The sequence below is a fragment of the Cricetulus griseus genome, chromosome 4 (assembly GCF_003668045.3).
Source record: "Cricetulus griseus strain 17A/GY chromosome 4, alternate assembly CriGri-PICRH-1.0, whole genome shotgun sequence".
Classification (NCBI taxonomy): Eukaryota; Metazoa; Chordata; class Mammalia; order Rodentia; family Cricetidae; genus Cricetulus; species Cricetulus griseus.
Window position 1 is genome coordinate 221,171,710 of NC_048597.1, and position 15,627 is coordinate 221,187,336.

Below are 15,627 nucleotides of genomic sequence, written 5' to 3' on the forward strand. Positions count from 1 at the left end.
TAGTGTTGCTAAATCCATACCCAGATCTCTGAGAGTTTTTCTGGCTGTCCCTCTCTATCCTCCTGACTATATCTCTGTCTCCTTTGACATTTCCCTTAGAGTTCTGGTTTACCCTTAGTACTTGTGTGTCCTAGAATGTGGTCAACCAAGATCTCTCTGCCTTCAAATAGAAAAAAAAATTTTTTTCTCTTTCTCAAATGGTCCAATTTTGTCAACATGTAGTTTGAATTTAGTGCTTTTATTTATTCTTTGACAATCTCATACATTGGATACTATGTATCTCAATCATATAGTCTCCCCTACCTTTCTTCCCAGTTCATCTTTTTCTTCTACCTCTACCTAAATAACTGGCTGAGTCCTATTAATGCTACCAGAATGTGCAAGGATGTGTGTGTGAGAGGGTGACCTACTAGGGGCCACACCATGGAGAAAGAAAATTAACTCTCCCTTCCTTCTCCAGTAGCCATTGACTGCCAAAAGCTCTTCAGGAGCTTTTGGGTTGGGCCTCAGGAGCTCTTCCTCTCTCTGTGCTGACCTGTGTTAACTGGATGGGTCAAGTGCAGGTTACCCAAGCTGCTGTCAGCTAGTGAATACAGTAGTTGTGTTGTGTCCCCAGACTACATTTCACACCACTACTTCCCCCATCCCTTACATTCTTCCCATAATGCCTTCTGCAGTGTCTCCTGAACCTTGTATATGGGGGAGCTTAATAGAGAAGTCCCAGCAGTTCCTTATTCTAAGATCCTAATAGTTAGGAGTTTCTGCATTAATCACTGCCCACTGCAGAAAGAACCTTCGTTTACCAAATTCAAAAGCAGCACAGTTTTTCATTTTATAAAATTTCAAAATAAGAATAACACCAACTGACCTTGACCAGAGCTACTTCATGAGGCAAATTATTTTAAGAAAAAGCAAGTTGTCATTGTTATGTATGCAACACAAATAATAGTAGTGATAGAATTAAGAGTTTACATCCTTTTAAGTAATGCTTTTCCACAGAGCATCTTTATCTTAACAAACACAGTGTCAGATAATGGGATTTCTCTGGGGATCTTTTTACTGTTTGTCTTAAAAAACCCCGGTAGTATTGCCATTACCAAACATAGGCTTGTGTAGTTTATTCTTCAGTGCTGGTGTACACAGCACATTTTCCCCAGCACGTTGTTTGTACATAAATCTTACTCAGTCCATTTCTTTGGTTTAGGACCTAACATAGTGCCACAATTTTCTTGTATCCTTGCAAGTTCCCTTGGCATCAACATTTGCATATTTTTATATGTGTTTCCTGTTTAGCTGGCAGCCGATCTGGGTCTCCAGGAAGAGTTCTAACCACAACAGCCCTCTCTACTGTGAGCTCTGGTGCCCAACGAGTCCTGGTCAATTCAGCTTCAGCCCAGAAGAGAAGCAAGATACCAAGGAGCCAGGGCTGCAGCAGAGAGGCCAGCCCATCTAGGCTTTCAGTGGGTAAGATTCTGTGAGGTGTCATCTTTGGCCTCTTTGAAAGTTCAAGGAGAATTAAAGTCTAGGTTATTGAAGTATAGGGTATGAATTGACTGTTGAAATGTGCGTACACACACAAGCACACACGGAGGTCAGAGGGCATCTTACGGGACCCATTCTCTACCAGTTCCATCAAACTTAAGAGATGAAGCTTGACAGGGATTACCTAACTTTTATAACATTTAATGTTGAAACATGGTTCAGGGCATAAGAACAGTTGGTGCTCTTTCATAAGACCTGAGTTTGGTTCTCACCATCCATTCTGGGCAGCTCGCAACACCTGCAACTCTGGTTCCAAGGGTTCTGGCACCATCTTCTGGCCTCTTTAGGCAGTCTCACACATGTGCGCGCACACACACACACACACACACACACACACACACACACAACTTTTGGGGGGATTTTTTGTTGCTTTGTTTATTTGTTGAACCATGGTTTTAGACTCTGTAGCCCTGGCTGTCTAGGAACTCAGTCTAGACCATGCTGGCCTGGAGCTCACAGAGATCCACCTGCCTCTGCCTCCCAAGTGCTGGAATTAAAGGTGTGCACCACTACGGCCAGCTAAATACATTTATTTTTTTAGCTGTGAACCTTTTGGCATAGTGACTGATGCCTGGGCGTAGTGATTAATCCTGGGGCAGAGGCAGAAGTATAGTGAATTTTAAGTCAGCCTGGGCTACAAAGTAAGACTCTGTCTCTTACAAATTATTTTAAAGACAGAAATAAGTTATAAAATATTTATTATGTTATGAATAAAGTTTGTTATCAGGACACAGTATGCCATGGCCCCACCTCTTCCTAAGAGTACCCTGAGTGCTAAGTGCTGCAGAGTGTGGGAAGGGACACTTCTTCCGCACTTTCTGCTCAGAGCCCTTCCAGTAGCTCAAATCAGGCCACATCTGGCTGCTTCTTTACTCAGTGAGGCTTTTCCTGGATGTTATCCCAACAATTTCTGACTTTCTGTCTTTTATTTTTAAAACTTTATAAAAGCCATATTTTCTTCTCATATCCTTGGTGACATTGTCCTCTCAGTAAGACTCATGATGGGTGGAACTTCTTGCTTTGCAGTTATATCTTCCTTTGTGTGGGCTGTGGCCTGGTCCTGTGTCAAGAATGTCACTCTGACATTCCCTTTCACTGCTTTGCAGGGTTGGATGGACTCGTTCTTGGATGGTCTCATTTTTCTTGACTTACTCTTTTGCTTTGCCTCATACATTTTCTCAGATAAATCCCTCAGAAGTGATGTTTAGGAGTCTGGGATTTTGTCACTGCATTAAAAAAGTCTTTATTCAGTTAAGAGCTGGAGACTTCCTTTGGGCCTACAGACTTAGTCACACCAAGGACTTCTGGGATTGCATCCTCACTAACTTGTTTCTTTTAGTTTCCTAGACATTATTTTAGATTATTTTATTCTTTTTTTTTTCCTTTTCCTGTTTTTTTTTTTTTTTCCCCCAGACAGAGTTTCTCTGTGTAGCCTAGGCTATCTTGGAACTCTCTCTGTAGACCAGGTAGGCCTGGAACTCACAGAGATCCACCTGCCTCCCTGCCTTCTGGGTGCTGAGATTAAATGGGTGCATTACCACTGCCTAGTTAGATTCTTCATTATACCTTCAGTCAGTACTCAGATTTTTCTGGCACTTTTCCCTCTCTATTTGTATTTCTTGTTTTTATCCATGAGGAGTGAAAAAAGACATATGACTTGAAAGCTACATGGTGAGTTTGAGACTAGTCTGGGTTCCGTGGGTCCAGAGACTTGGTCCCAAAAGAGAAAAAAGTAAAAGCAATTTATTTTAAGCCCCAAATCAGACAAACTTATTATTAATCAGTTCTCAAAAAAATGAAACTTAAAGTTTGGAAAGCCTGACTTCTGCCTTCTGTTTCCTCTTTCTATGCTGCTGCTGTTTGATGGTAGCCCGGAGCAGTCGTATTCCTCGACCGAGTGTGAGTCAAGGCTGTAGCAGGGAAGCTAGTCGAGAGAGCAGCAGGGACACGAGCCCGGTCCGCTCTTTTCAGCCCCTTGGTAAGTGTCTGAGCAGGTGTGAGGCACACTGCTTTCCCAGTGAGTGAGGTGTCACCATCTGGAGACCTCCATCGTCCTGGAATTCAGTGTTCTTCATCAATTGTATCTTTGCTCTCCCATTCTGGCCCTTGTAACTTACCTTAAATGAGCAAGTCAAGTCATTATATAAGTGACTTCTATCACAGTCAGGTCAGTGCCATATAGATATAAACTCACAATATCAAATTCAATTTCTGCACTAAGGAGGCTGAGTCAAGATCATGATTGAGATCAACCCAGCCTACATACATCTCTCTAAGAAGACAAAAAAGGAAAGAATGAATTCAAAACATGAGAATTAGAACATATTTTAATTATTAAACATTTACCTACAAATAAAGTATAGACTAGTTTGATTAAATAAATTTATTCCTTTTAAACAGACAAACTGACTTCAAATTAGATCATTTAATGTAGTCTTCTAGAAAGACAACTACAAAGTGACATGAACTCCTCATCATAGGGAACGATTGACATTTTATATTATTTTGTAGTTTAATTGCCATGTTGCTAAGGTCATATCACTTATTTCTGATTTTTGTGTGTGTGTGTTGTAATTTTGATTATACTATATTTGCCACCATTATAAAAGTATGAAATGTTTTTTAAGGCCTTAATGTTTCCAGGATAACTGGTGAAGCAGAATATTTTGGTTTGAGAATGTTTAAATTTTTTCTCTGTACCCTTTTCATGCCTGGATCTCCTTTTCTGTAAAATAAGGATAATAGTGTATGAATAAAAATTAGGAATGTTTGGAAGTTTGTATACAGTAACAAAATACTTGAAAGGCAATCGGGACCCAAAGCAAGCATTCAGTTAATTACCATGGCCATCCTCCCTTCCATCACCATGCTATTCTTTTTTCCCGTGGCTTACCATAAAAACAGTCTTTAATAGTATTTGCATTTATATAATGCTATTACTAAACTGATAGGAAATGTGTCAGGAAGAAACCAAATGTATGGGGCTGGAGAGATGGTCAGAGGTTAGGGTACTGACTGCTCCACCAGAGGACCCAGGTTCAGCTCCTAGAACTTACATGGTGACTCACACTGTCTGTAACTCCAGTTCTAGGGGTCCAGCATCTTTTTCTGGCCAGCAAGGGTACCAGGTACACACATGGTGCACAGACACATATGGAGGCCAACATCCATACATGTAAAATTAAATAAAATATCACGAAACCATACTGAAGGAAGGAGGGAGGAGAGAGAGAGAGAGAGAGAGAGAGAGAGAGAGAGAGAGAGAGAGAGAGAGAGAGAGATTACTTTATATAGCTCAGGCTGGCCTTAAGCTATCTATGTGGCCAAGGCTAACTTTGAACATGTGATCCTCCTACTTTAACTTTCTGAGTCCTGGAGTTATAAGATTATACCATCATACTTAGCTAGGCCATTAATATTCTAGATTAATTTCAAAGCTTTCATTTGACAAATTAGATTTATTGCTATAAGCAGCTATTTCCTGATTCTCAGTATTTCTATTGGGATAAAGAAAGATGCTAAAACCTTTTAATTGACTTTGCTAGACGATTTTTTTTTCAGTCCCTAGGTCAGTTTTCAGGAATGCTTCTGTAATCCCATTATTTGCATAAAAATGGCCTATGCTGAAACCCAGCATTCAGGAGGCTGATTAGTCCTGTTTGTTTCACAGGGGTAGCAAACCAAAGAGTATGCTGTCCTTACCGTTCCCATCTTCTGTACTCTGTAGTCACTCCTAATCATCCTGAGTTGATAGAGTCTCTTGTCCTCTGTGGCTTTGAATATTTATACTCAACACATGGGTTCCATAGCTTGTGCCACAGTCCCTGTATCTCATACATGGATTCTATAGCTTGTCACACAGACTCCATATCACAAAGCTAGTGTAAAGATTTGAAAATGCAGGAAGTCAGTGCTGAGCAAAGTTCTACTTCCCTGGACCTTACCTCTTCCATTTCTGTTTATCTCAGGAAGCAAGAGTCAAAAAAAGGTGTTCTATATTATAGCCACATGCATAATACCTCTTATGTATATTGTAGCCACATACTTCATACCTCTTACTTGCATAAACTGTAGTCATATTTGTGATACTGAGTACTTACTGTCTTGGACCAAAGTGTGTGTTGACTCCTGAGAAGTTTTCAAAGGTTCCCAGCCATGAGGCATTTCCACGTCATGGCTCAGATCTTTCCTCGAAGTTTTAGACTATTCCATTACATAATATTAAAACTAGGTAGTAGAGTTACCTACTGGCTTATTAGTACCAGCTTTCAGTACTTCCTAGCTATTTGTGCACTATTCTCTGTCTAATCCTTTCCCGAAGTCTCTTTGATGAATTTACTGTTCATGACCGCCATCCTGTAGAAGAGGCAAAAGTGATTCCTGTTATATAAAATAGTTAACATCTCTCACTAATAACTGAGGAGGATGAACTTAAAGTGAAAGCTATGTATTTCATTAAAATTCATTTATGTGATTATTTCTGGGTGTAAGACAAGGATCAGCTTCATGTGCTGTCAAAATCTGAACAGAGGTCTAAAATGCAAAGTATGTTAAATTTAGGTTATAGAGTGATATTTAGGGGAATTCATTACAGATTTTAAGGGGTTTTTACTAGGTTATTGATACTTTTTTTGATGCTCAAGCTTCCATCTTTCAATAGTCCATTACCAAATGCAGAACTCATAATCTGTGGACTGTTGTGAATAAGATGCACATTAACGTAAGTGAAGTAAATGATTTTTGAATAATCAGAACATTTTCCGTGTTTTTTCTGAAAACAAGGGTCTTGAAAGAATACAGATAGTGAGTATAGCACTTAGTGGTGTGGTTTTCATCACATAAATCAGCCTCTGTGCTCTGATTCCCCATCTGTGTTAGTCTGCCCAGGCTGCTATAACATGCTATAGACTTGATACTATTAAGTGAACAGGATTTATTCTCATGGTTCTGGAGGCTAAGATGTCCAGATTGAAGGCGCCATCCATTGTCTGCTGAGGGCCCCTGGCTTGTGGATCTTATGGTGGTGTCCTCTGGAGAAGGAACTGCTTGGCTCTTTGGAGTCTGCCTTAGATGTACCTTGCTCTCATGACCAGATTGCATCTTAGAGGCACCACCTACCTTTTAACATGTGGGGTCCAGGATTTTAACATATGAATGGAAGGGCACAAAATTTCAGACCTGTAAAATTGAAATAATAGCTCTCACTGTCGTTGAGAGTAAAGGAGATAAGATTATTATTAGTTACCATAGTGGTTTTTTTTTTTGTTTTTTTGGTTTTTTTTTACTACAAGTGTTTGTTTTTGTTCTGTTTTCATGCTTGTACTTTTGACATTTCCCTCCATTTGAATACTTGCCTTTTTTGTCTCCTACAGGCCTATGTCTGTCCACTTAGGATAATTTCTATTTGTGTCAGGGGTGATCTTGCAATGGTAGTTAATGTTCAGTTGCTACATGTGGCGATACTCTGATCGTTAAATATAAAGAGTAACACCACTGTTAACTAACTCTCCTTGCCTGACAGTAGTGCTGCCACTATTCCTTGTTTCTGTGGTGATAGATGAGGTTTGTATGGTCCTGTTATTCCAGCCTCCAGACACCATTCCAGATCCACTGGTGCCCTCTACGCCCCCGATGTGTATGGGGCCTCAGGTGAAGGATGAGTACATTTTCACTATCATCTCTGCATTCATCCCAGATTTTGTTCTTTTCCATTTTCATCACATAATATTCATTTTAAAGTTAATTTGCATTATTTAAATCTAATATTTTAGATAATAAATCGCTTGTTGTTTTTTCCCCCAAGTAACTATCCTTCCTTTAGCAACCTTAGCATTTTTCTAACTGGCAGATGGGCGTTGTTTTTTGTTTGTTCTTTTTCTTTTCTTTCTTTTTTTTTTTCTTTTTTTGTTTTGGTGCAACTTGCGTCATTTTTAAATATAGAATTGTTTTATGTTCTCAGTTATGTACTTCATCTTTATATGTGTGTTAAAAAAAAAAAAACCAAAATGGTGGATGAAGTGTTTTAATTGTAAACAGAGGTATACAAAACAGTTAGTGGGTGGGTGAGAATTCATCTCTAGTTTGTTTATACGTGTCAGACCATTGGGCACATAGTAATCACTTAATGGTTATTGAACAGTCTGTTTTAGCTAAACAATGAAATCATTGTCCAGGAGGAGAGGTTATAATTAGAGCCATTTTTTGTGGTGAGTTGCTGGTGTGGTTTCATAGCACTGGGTTTGTTACTTTACAGTTTGCTTCATTTGGGGAGCCTTTCCTGTATTGGCAGAGCCATCGTCTCCCTGTTTTATCAAGTAAACAGTGGTTGTTTAAATTTGTTTCTCGTTTATCAATAATTTTGATTGCTTTTTCCCTTTTGCTTGACCAAAACCTTATTGTGCCCAGAAGAATAGAATATTGCTTTTAAAATGCTTTGTCCCATTGGTTTTTTTTCCTTCCCCCTTAATAAGAGTTGAATGCCACCCCCAACCCCTTGCATTGTTACATCCGTGACTGTCTGAAAGCTGTTTTTCCTTTTTCTGGTGAATTAGGTCCGGGATATGGGATCAGCCAGTCAAGCCGGTTGTCATCCTCTGTCAGTGCCATGCGAGTTCTAAACACAGGCTCAGATGTGGAGGAAGCCGTAGCTGATGCCTTGGTACTTTTCTTCTTTTTCCTGTCCTTATAGATGTTTCTATTCAAAGCCAGTGTGTGAGAAAGCCTTACCCTGTGTGGGAAAAGGGATGAGAAAATCTAGATTATACCCAAGAAGACAAAATGTTGGCAGTATCAGTATCAAAGTAGTACATTAATGATCAATCCTTACTAATATTCAGACCCAGTAATCTTAACTTGGTGTTAAAAACAAAAAATCTTGATGTTTTTAATAATAATGGTATCATGTTTAATGCACTAATAGTATATTGACTTATGGCAAATGAATCGGTACATTTGTATATATACACTTATAAATGTAATTTCAAGGTTATCTTCACCTTGAGTTTGTAGGTATTTGTTTTGTTTTGGAGACAGGGTTTCACTATGCAGTTTTGGCTGTCCTGGAGTTCTCTGGCCTTGAACTCACAAAGTTCCACCTGCCTTGACCTCCTGAGTGTTGGGATTAAAGGCATGTACCACCATGTCTGGACTGATTATTTATGTAACACATACATACATAAATACATACATACACACTGTTCTTATGTACAATTAAGAAAAATGGAAATGATGGGTAGAGTTTATTTGGTTACCTTCCCTAGTCAGTCCAATAGGATTCCTTCTCTTTCAAATTATGACTTACACTCAAAGGTGTAGCTGAGTGGTAGAGAGCTGGCCTAGCATGCACGAAGCCCTGGGTTCAGTTCTTAGCACTGAAGACAAGGGGGACTCAAATGATGATAGCAAGCCTCTGTTTCAAAGTATCTATTCATTTTCTCTTTGGGGGTATTAGGGTTGGTACTGGCATTGAACGCAGCCTTGTTCATGCTGAATTTCTACCTGTAATTTATGGAAGGCCCCACCCTTGTGTTTGGTGTTCCATCCAAGCAGCACACCACTGAGCTAGTACCCTGTGCCCTCAGCTTTATTTTGAAATTTACAAATACAATTTTCAGCTTTGAAAAAAAAAAAGTCCAATATTGTGAAAAAATTTTTTGGCTGTAGATGTGAAAGACGCATTTTTAAAATATTCATTGGTAATAGTTGTGATTTATTGTATATCATCACATATGATAATGTGTGACAATAATGACAAAGTTGACTTTCTGTCTTTACCTCAGCTGCTATAGTTTTTAATATACGTAGAGGCTCTGTTCTTATGAACATGGAGTATGTTAACCACATTTTCTGATGGCATTTAATCAGTCAGGTGTTTTAAGTTTTTATTGTGCCTTATTCTGTTTCCCAAATCATGTTTTCTTGCTTGCTTTTGGTTATTCTCTTTGCTCTTTAATGATTTGCCATTTAACTTTCATCATTTGCATAGCACAGATGTAACTATCAAGTTTATGGAAAATTTCCAACTACTAAAGCAAATTTGTACCTGGGGAAATAAAGTCTAAGTTGAAATGGCAAAACAGCTATAAATACTAAGAATACTTTGAATTTCTTGGGAAACTGTTGATGGAAATGTTTTTGTAGCTTAATTGTGTTTCTTTTTTTTTTTTTTTTTTTGGTTATTTCGAGACAGGGTTTCTCTGTGGCTTTGGAGGCTGTCCTGGAACTAGCTCTTGTAGACCAGGCTAGTCTTGAACTCACAGGTGTTTCTTTTTTAATTAAAGGATACTGACAAGATTAAAGATAAAACCTGACAATAAGCAATTCTTTGTTATCTATATGTTGTAAAACTGAATATTTCTGGTCGTGGGCATTGTTAATGCCAAGTTCACTGTGCTGTTTAGCAAAATGTTCTTCATTATTTTCAATTTCTCTCTTTAAAAATTGACTGCTCTCAGCTCTTAGGAGACATACGGACTAAGGTATAGATATCACTATTTTCTGACATCTTACGATATTATAACTTTTGTTCTCTGCTTCATCAACTTAACAGATAATAGTCATCTATAAAAAATTAAAGTGGAAGTAATAAAATCCTTAGCTGTCCATCTGTTATTCTGTCACTGTGATTGTCTATGGGGGATACAGAGTGAACATAGTGTCTTGGGGAGGTACCACTTTTCTCATATATGAGATGAGTCATTTATACTAGAGTCTTTAATAGCACTCATCCTGGAACCCACCTGAATAAACATTGTCATTCTAAATTGAGTTAGTAATGGCAGCAGCTTTGTAAAACCATTTGATTATTTATGTTCAGATAGTGTATCTCTAAGCTTCTAGACTAGAGCCTTTGTAGGTGTTTGGAAATTTTGAATTACTGCCACATTTAGTGTGTTCCATGGCAGTAGCTCTACTTCTCTCCAACCAAATCCCAAATATCAGTGTGTACATTTGTTTCCAATTTCTATCAAATGAGTAGTTTACTCTACCTTATGCCACTTTTAATATGAAAGGCATAATGGGCAGTTATATAAATTATAAACCTTATGGTCAAGAAATGAAAGGAACCTCAACTGCTTTCTCATACAGAATAAGCTATACAACATAGATTATATTGGGAAAACCCTAGGGACGCATCTTGCTTCCTAAAAATCTTAGTGAGCATAACACTTTCTCACCGTCTTTGTATTTTACTTCTCTTGAAAGTATAAATGTTAGAACAAAGCGTGGAGGAATGGCAAGAGAAATAAAAAAGAAGAGATATGTAGACAGGAAAAAGCATGGTATTTTACATGAGGAAATTATGGTTTTAATCCTCTCAAAAGGTAGTATTTTCTTATTATCAACTCCTATTTCTAGTACAGTTTCTATTTACATTTTTTTCCATTCTAAGGAGAAAGCCTGTACTTTTGAGCATCTCCCACTTGACATGACTGAGCTTGCACATGGTCATTTTCTCCTGTACTACCCTCGTAGTGAATAGTTAATGTCCTACTAACTTCTAAAGTCCTTCCTGAAGAAAAACTAAATGTTGACATTTACTTCACAATGGTTAGCAGCATGCCCTCCACTGATAAAAGACAGAAATCAGTCCTTTTGTGTTGAGTAAACACTATGAAATACCCATATGTTTATAACTTCTGCTAATGTAGTTCTTGATATGTAACAGAAAAAACCTGCTCGAAGAAGATATGAATCATACGGAATGCACTCAGATGATGATGCCAACAGCGATGCTTCTAGTGCATGTTCAGAACGCTCCTATAGTTCTCGAAATGGTAGTATTCCTACCTACATGAGACAGACAGAAGACGTAGCAGAAGTCCTCAACAGATGTGCTAGCTCCAATTGGTCAGAAAGGAAAGAAGGCCTCTTGGGTCTGCAGAACTTGTTAAAAAATCAGAGAACGCTAAGGTGAGAAGTGTTATGAAATACTTTTTCAAGCAGGCTAGCACCTTTTGACTTGATTTTGTGAAATGTGTCATAAACTATGTTAAAGGTTTTCCCAAGCTATACTCCTTTTGGGCCATCAGTATCATAACTAAAACAGGTGTAATTTCCTTGCTGCAGTTAGTGAATCATTTTAAAGCAAAACTTTCAGGTTTAGGATATAACTTACTGAGTGTATGCAAGTTGTTATGCAAGTTGTGAGGGCCTGAGTACAGGATAGCTGGAAACCATGGAAAACTGGACATTGCATTCTAATTCCAGTGCTCCTTTGGAAAGATGGAAGGTGGAGACAGGAGAATAGCTGGAAAATTCATGGTCCAGCCTTCTGCTGTGTGCAGCAGCAAAACAAGAGGCACTGTCTCAAACAAGTGGAAGACAAGGACTTGAAACAGAGGACCTCCACAAATGAGCCCACATTCACACACATAAAATGCACCACCCAGAGAGATTTAAAAAAACAAACACACACCTCTAATCCCAGCACTCAGGAGGCAATGTCAGGTGAATCTCTGCAACCAGCCTGGTCTACTGAGTGAGTTTCAGGACAGCTAGAGTTTTCTAGAGAAAAACAAAACACCTTTTTATTCAAAACAAGTCAATTTGTTAGTGATTTTGGAATTCAAAATAAGTAAGGCATGATTGTAGAGTGGTAAAATACTTTATTTTTTGTTTGTTTTTCAAGACAGGGTTTCTTTGTATAATATCTCTGGCTGCATTGGGACTCACTCTGTAGACCAAGCTGGCCTAGAACTTACAGAGTCTGCCTGCCTATCTCCTGAGTCCTGTGATTAAAGACATGAGCCACCACTGCCTGGCTTAGAATAGTTTTCTTCCTGGGTTAGTTTGCTTCATTCTTACATCTTTCATTGTCCTTGCTGATGTGATTTTTTTTAACAGTACCCAACTTCAGACTAGGTATGTTGGCACATGTCTTCAGTCCTGCACTCTAGAAGGCAGAGGCAGTTGTCTCTCTGCCCTTAGGACCACTTTGTTCTACATAGTGAGTTCAAGACCAGCCAGGGAGACAGTCTCCAAAAAAGTCAGAATTGGATAATTAATCAGTGTTAGTGTGGCACAAATGTAGAAAGCTGTTTTCCCACTTGATAACAGTAATACTGGTATTTTATATACTTTCTGTTTATACATGTTAAGATGTATTAGAAATATATGTGTTTGTTTTTGTACTACCTATTTTCAGGTAAACGTATCTCATGTCATGCATGACTCAGTACATTTAATCATACTATCAAGAGTATTCGGGATATGTCATTTTAAATGGAAAAGAGTGGGCAGCTTGAAAAAAGGTGGAACTTAAGAAAACACTAGAACACTTAATAAAATTCCTGTGTGGGTCCCTACATACAGTTTGTTTCCTTCCACACTCTGCTGATAAAGTGTGGTTCTTCCCTCACCGTCATTGGGTTCTCATAAGCAGTGGGAGCTGCAGCAGAGTCATCCCGATGTCCCACAACTTTACATCCGTCCTGGCTTGGTAAACGCACACAGTTCTCAATTTTGAGGGATAATTTGCATAACCTTTTTTGTTGTCATTATTAGTAAATTTAATTGTTTGTAGGCTTATTTTTAAATAATGACTTCACCCTATAGCAAGATATTAATCATCTTTCTTTCTGTCTTTCTTGGACAGTCGAGTGGAACTGAAAAGGTTATGTGAAATTTTCACAAGAATGTTTGCTGATCCTCATGGCAAGGTATGTTGTAGTATTTAAAGGTGATTTCTTCCTATGGTGTATCCAAAATAGTAGTAAAGTAATAGAAGGGTACCATAAGCCATCAGTAGTGATATTTTCAAACATAATTTCAGTTGTTTCATATCATGCACAATTTAGAAATTGTTCTTTTATCCATTCATTCAAGTTTCTCCAAAGGATGATTGAGGGAGTGCAGTTACAATCTCAACTCTTATGATTTAGACTCAGAATGCTGTGCAGGCTGGATGGTTTCTTGGTGGGATCTAGTGGGAATTTTTACCACTAGAAACAAAGGTTTAAAAATGTTAGCTGTGAGATCTGGTGGTGGTGGTACACACCTTTAGTCCCAGCACTTGGGAGGCAAAGGCCTGCTGATCTCTGAGTTTCTTGCAAGACTGGTCTACAGAGTGAGTTCCAGAACAGCCATGGCTGTTAGAGAAACCCTGTCTCAAAAAACTAAAAAACTTTTAAAAATAAATAAAATGTCAGCTGTGCAGCTAGAGAGATGGCTGCGTGGTTAAGAGCCTTGCTGCTCTTACAGAGGACCTAAGTTCATTTCTCAGTGTTCACATCATTCGTCTCACAATCATCTACTAACTCCAGCTATGTGGGATTGGATTCCTTTGCATGTACACACTCACACTTGCACACACACTCACACACACATGCACACACATTAAAATAATAAAAATAGGCCGGGCGTTGGCCCACGCCTTTAAAACCAGCACTTGGGAGGCAGAGGCAGGCAGATCGCTGTGAGTTCGAGGCCAGCCTGGTCTCGAGTGAGTGCCAGGATAGGCTCCAAAGCTACACAGAGAAACCCTGTCTTGAAAAACCCAAAATAATAATAATAATAATAATAATAATAATAATAATAATAATAATAATAAATTTTGAAAAGGAGCCAGGCAGTGGTAGTGCACACCTTTAATCCCAACACTCAGGAAACAGAGGCAGTCGGATCGAGGCTAGATTGGTCCATAGATCAAGTTCCAGGACAGCAGGACTGACTCCAAAGCCTGTCTTGGGGAATGGGGAAAAGAGGAAACAAAGAGGAAAGGGGGGAAATGTCAGCTGTGGTAGTACCCTCTTGTGATCTCAACACTTGAATGGTGAGATGGGTCCAGGAAGATCCCTGTGGCTAACAGGCCAGTCAGCCTAGCCTGTGTGATGGGTGCCAGACCTGGCAGTGAGAGACGTCTCAGTAAACAGATGAATGGTCCCTGAAAACAATACCTGAGATTACCCTCTGGCCTCCACATGCATGCTCATACCCATACATGTTCATGCACATACATGTATGTGTGTGCACACACATATACAGCAAAACATTTTGCCGTTTGTAAAGGATGTAGTTGGGGTAAGTTGCAAACATTTCTAACATTTCATTTCAACTTTCTTCTGTGATAATTACAGCATTAATGTAACTATTCTTATCTTAAAAGAAAAATATTGTAGAAAATTTGCTGTTAACAAAAACCATAAAACAATGTTTGAACCATAAAAGAAATTCTTCATACATTGAAAAACAGCCGGGCGTTGGTGGCGCACGCCTTTAATCCCAGCACTCAGGAGGCAGAGGCATGTGGATCTCTGTGAGTTCGAGACCAGCCTGGTCTTCAGAGCAAGTGCCAGGATAGGCCAAAGCTACACAGAGATACTCTGTCTCGAAAAACCAAAAAAAAGAAAAAAACTACATTGCGAATTTTGAGGCCATCCTGAGCTGCATGTGACCCCATCTCAAATATATGTATTTAATGAAGCATGTAAAGTCATCGTGTATGCTGTGAAATGTTGGCTTCCCCAACACACAGCATTGTAAATGTGCTACATCCTTGCATGGCTTGGGTACCAGAACAGAGACTAGTGGTGACAAGGAAATGAAGAAACAGCAGATAGACAGACAAAAGAACAGGAAAGTTAGGACCAAGTTAGCTGGCTCTCAGATGGAGAATCTGTCCTGAAAACTCAGGGTGTTTATTGTATACAGCTGAACAAGGAGATAAGGTCATTGCATACGTGAACAGGGAGGCAGCATTTATAGTATATAGCTGAACAAGGAGGCAGAGTTAGCTGATCTTGGTAGAAGCAATCCTGTTCGGGGAGCAATTTTAGGCCATAAACATCTGGAAGGAGAAAGCTGCAGTGGACATTTTCCTCCACACTGTCACCTTTCCCACCTGGGGAGCCTGGTGTGGGCCTTCAACACCTCTAAGCCCACCATCAGTGACACACTTCCTCCTACAGGGCCATGCCGCCTCATCCTTCTAATTCTTTCAAAGAGATGCACTCCCTGGTGACTAAGCATTCAAATATATGCGCCTATGGGTGCCATTCTTATTCAAACCACCACACCATTCTATATTGCTGTTGCTACCACTAATGACTTCTGTAATACTTAAATACTTAATGGGAACCTTTCTAT

At 39.1% G+C, this 15,627-nt stretch overlaps 1 protein-coding gene across 11 annotated transcripts in view; it reads left to right on the forward strand.

Annotated features, from left to right (window-relative positions):
• Window positions 1-15,627, forward strand: part of Clasp2 (cytoplasmic linker associated protein 2) — a 167,683-nt gene that overhangs the window by 109,302 nt on the left and 42,754 nt on the right. For all 11 annotated transcript variants that reach the window (XM_035444029.1, XM_027415277.2, XM_035444030.1 and 8 more), the window contains 5 exons: window positions 1,294-1,464; window positions 3,413-3,520; window positions 8,094-8,200; window positions 11,210-11,454; window positions 13,139-13,202. In XM_035444029.1, coding sequence (XP_035299920.1) covers window positions 1,294-1,464; window positions 3,413-3,520; window positions 8,094-8,200; window positions 11,210-11,454; window positions 13,139-13,202 — 695 coding nt within the window. The remainder of the gene's footprint in view (window positions 1-1,293; window positions 1,465-3,412; window positions 3,521-8,093; window positions 8,201-11,209; window positions 11,455-13,138; window positions 13,203-15,627) is intronic.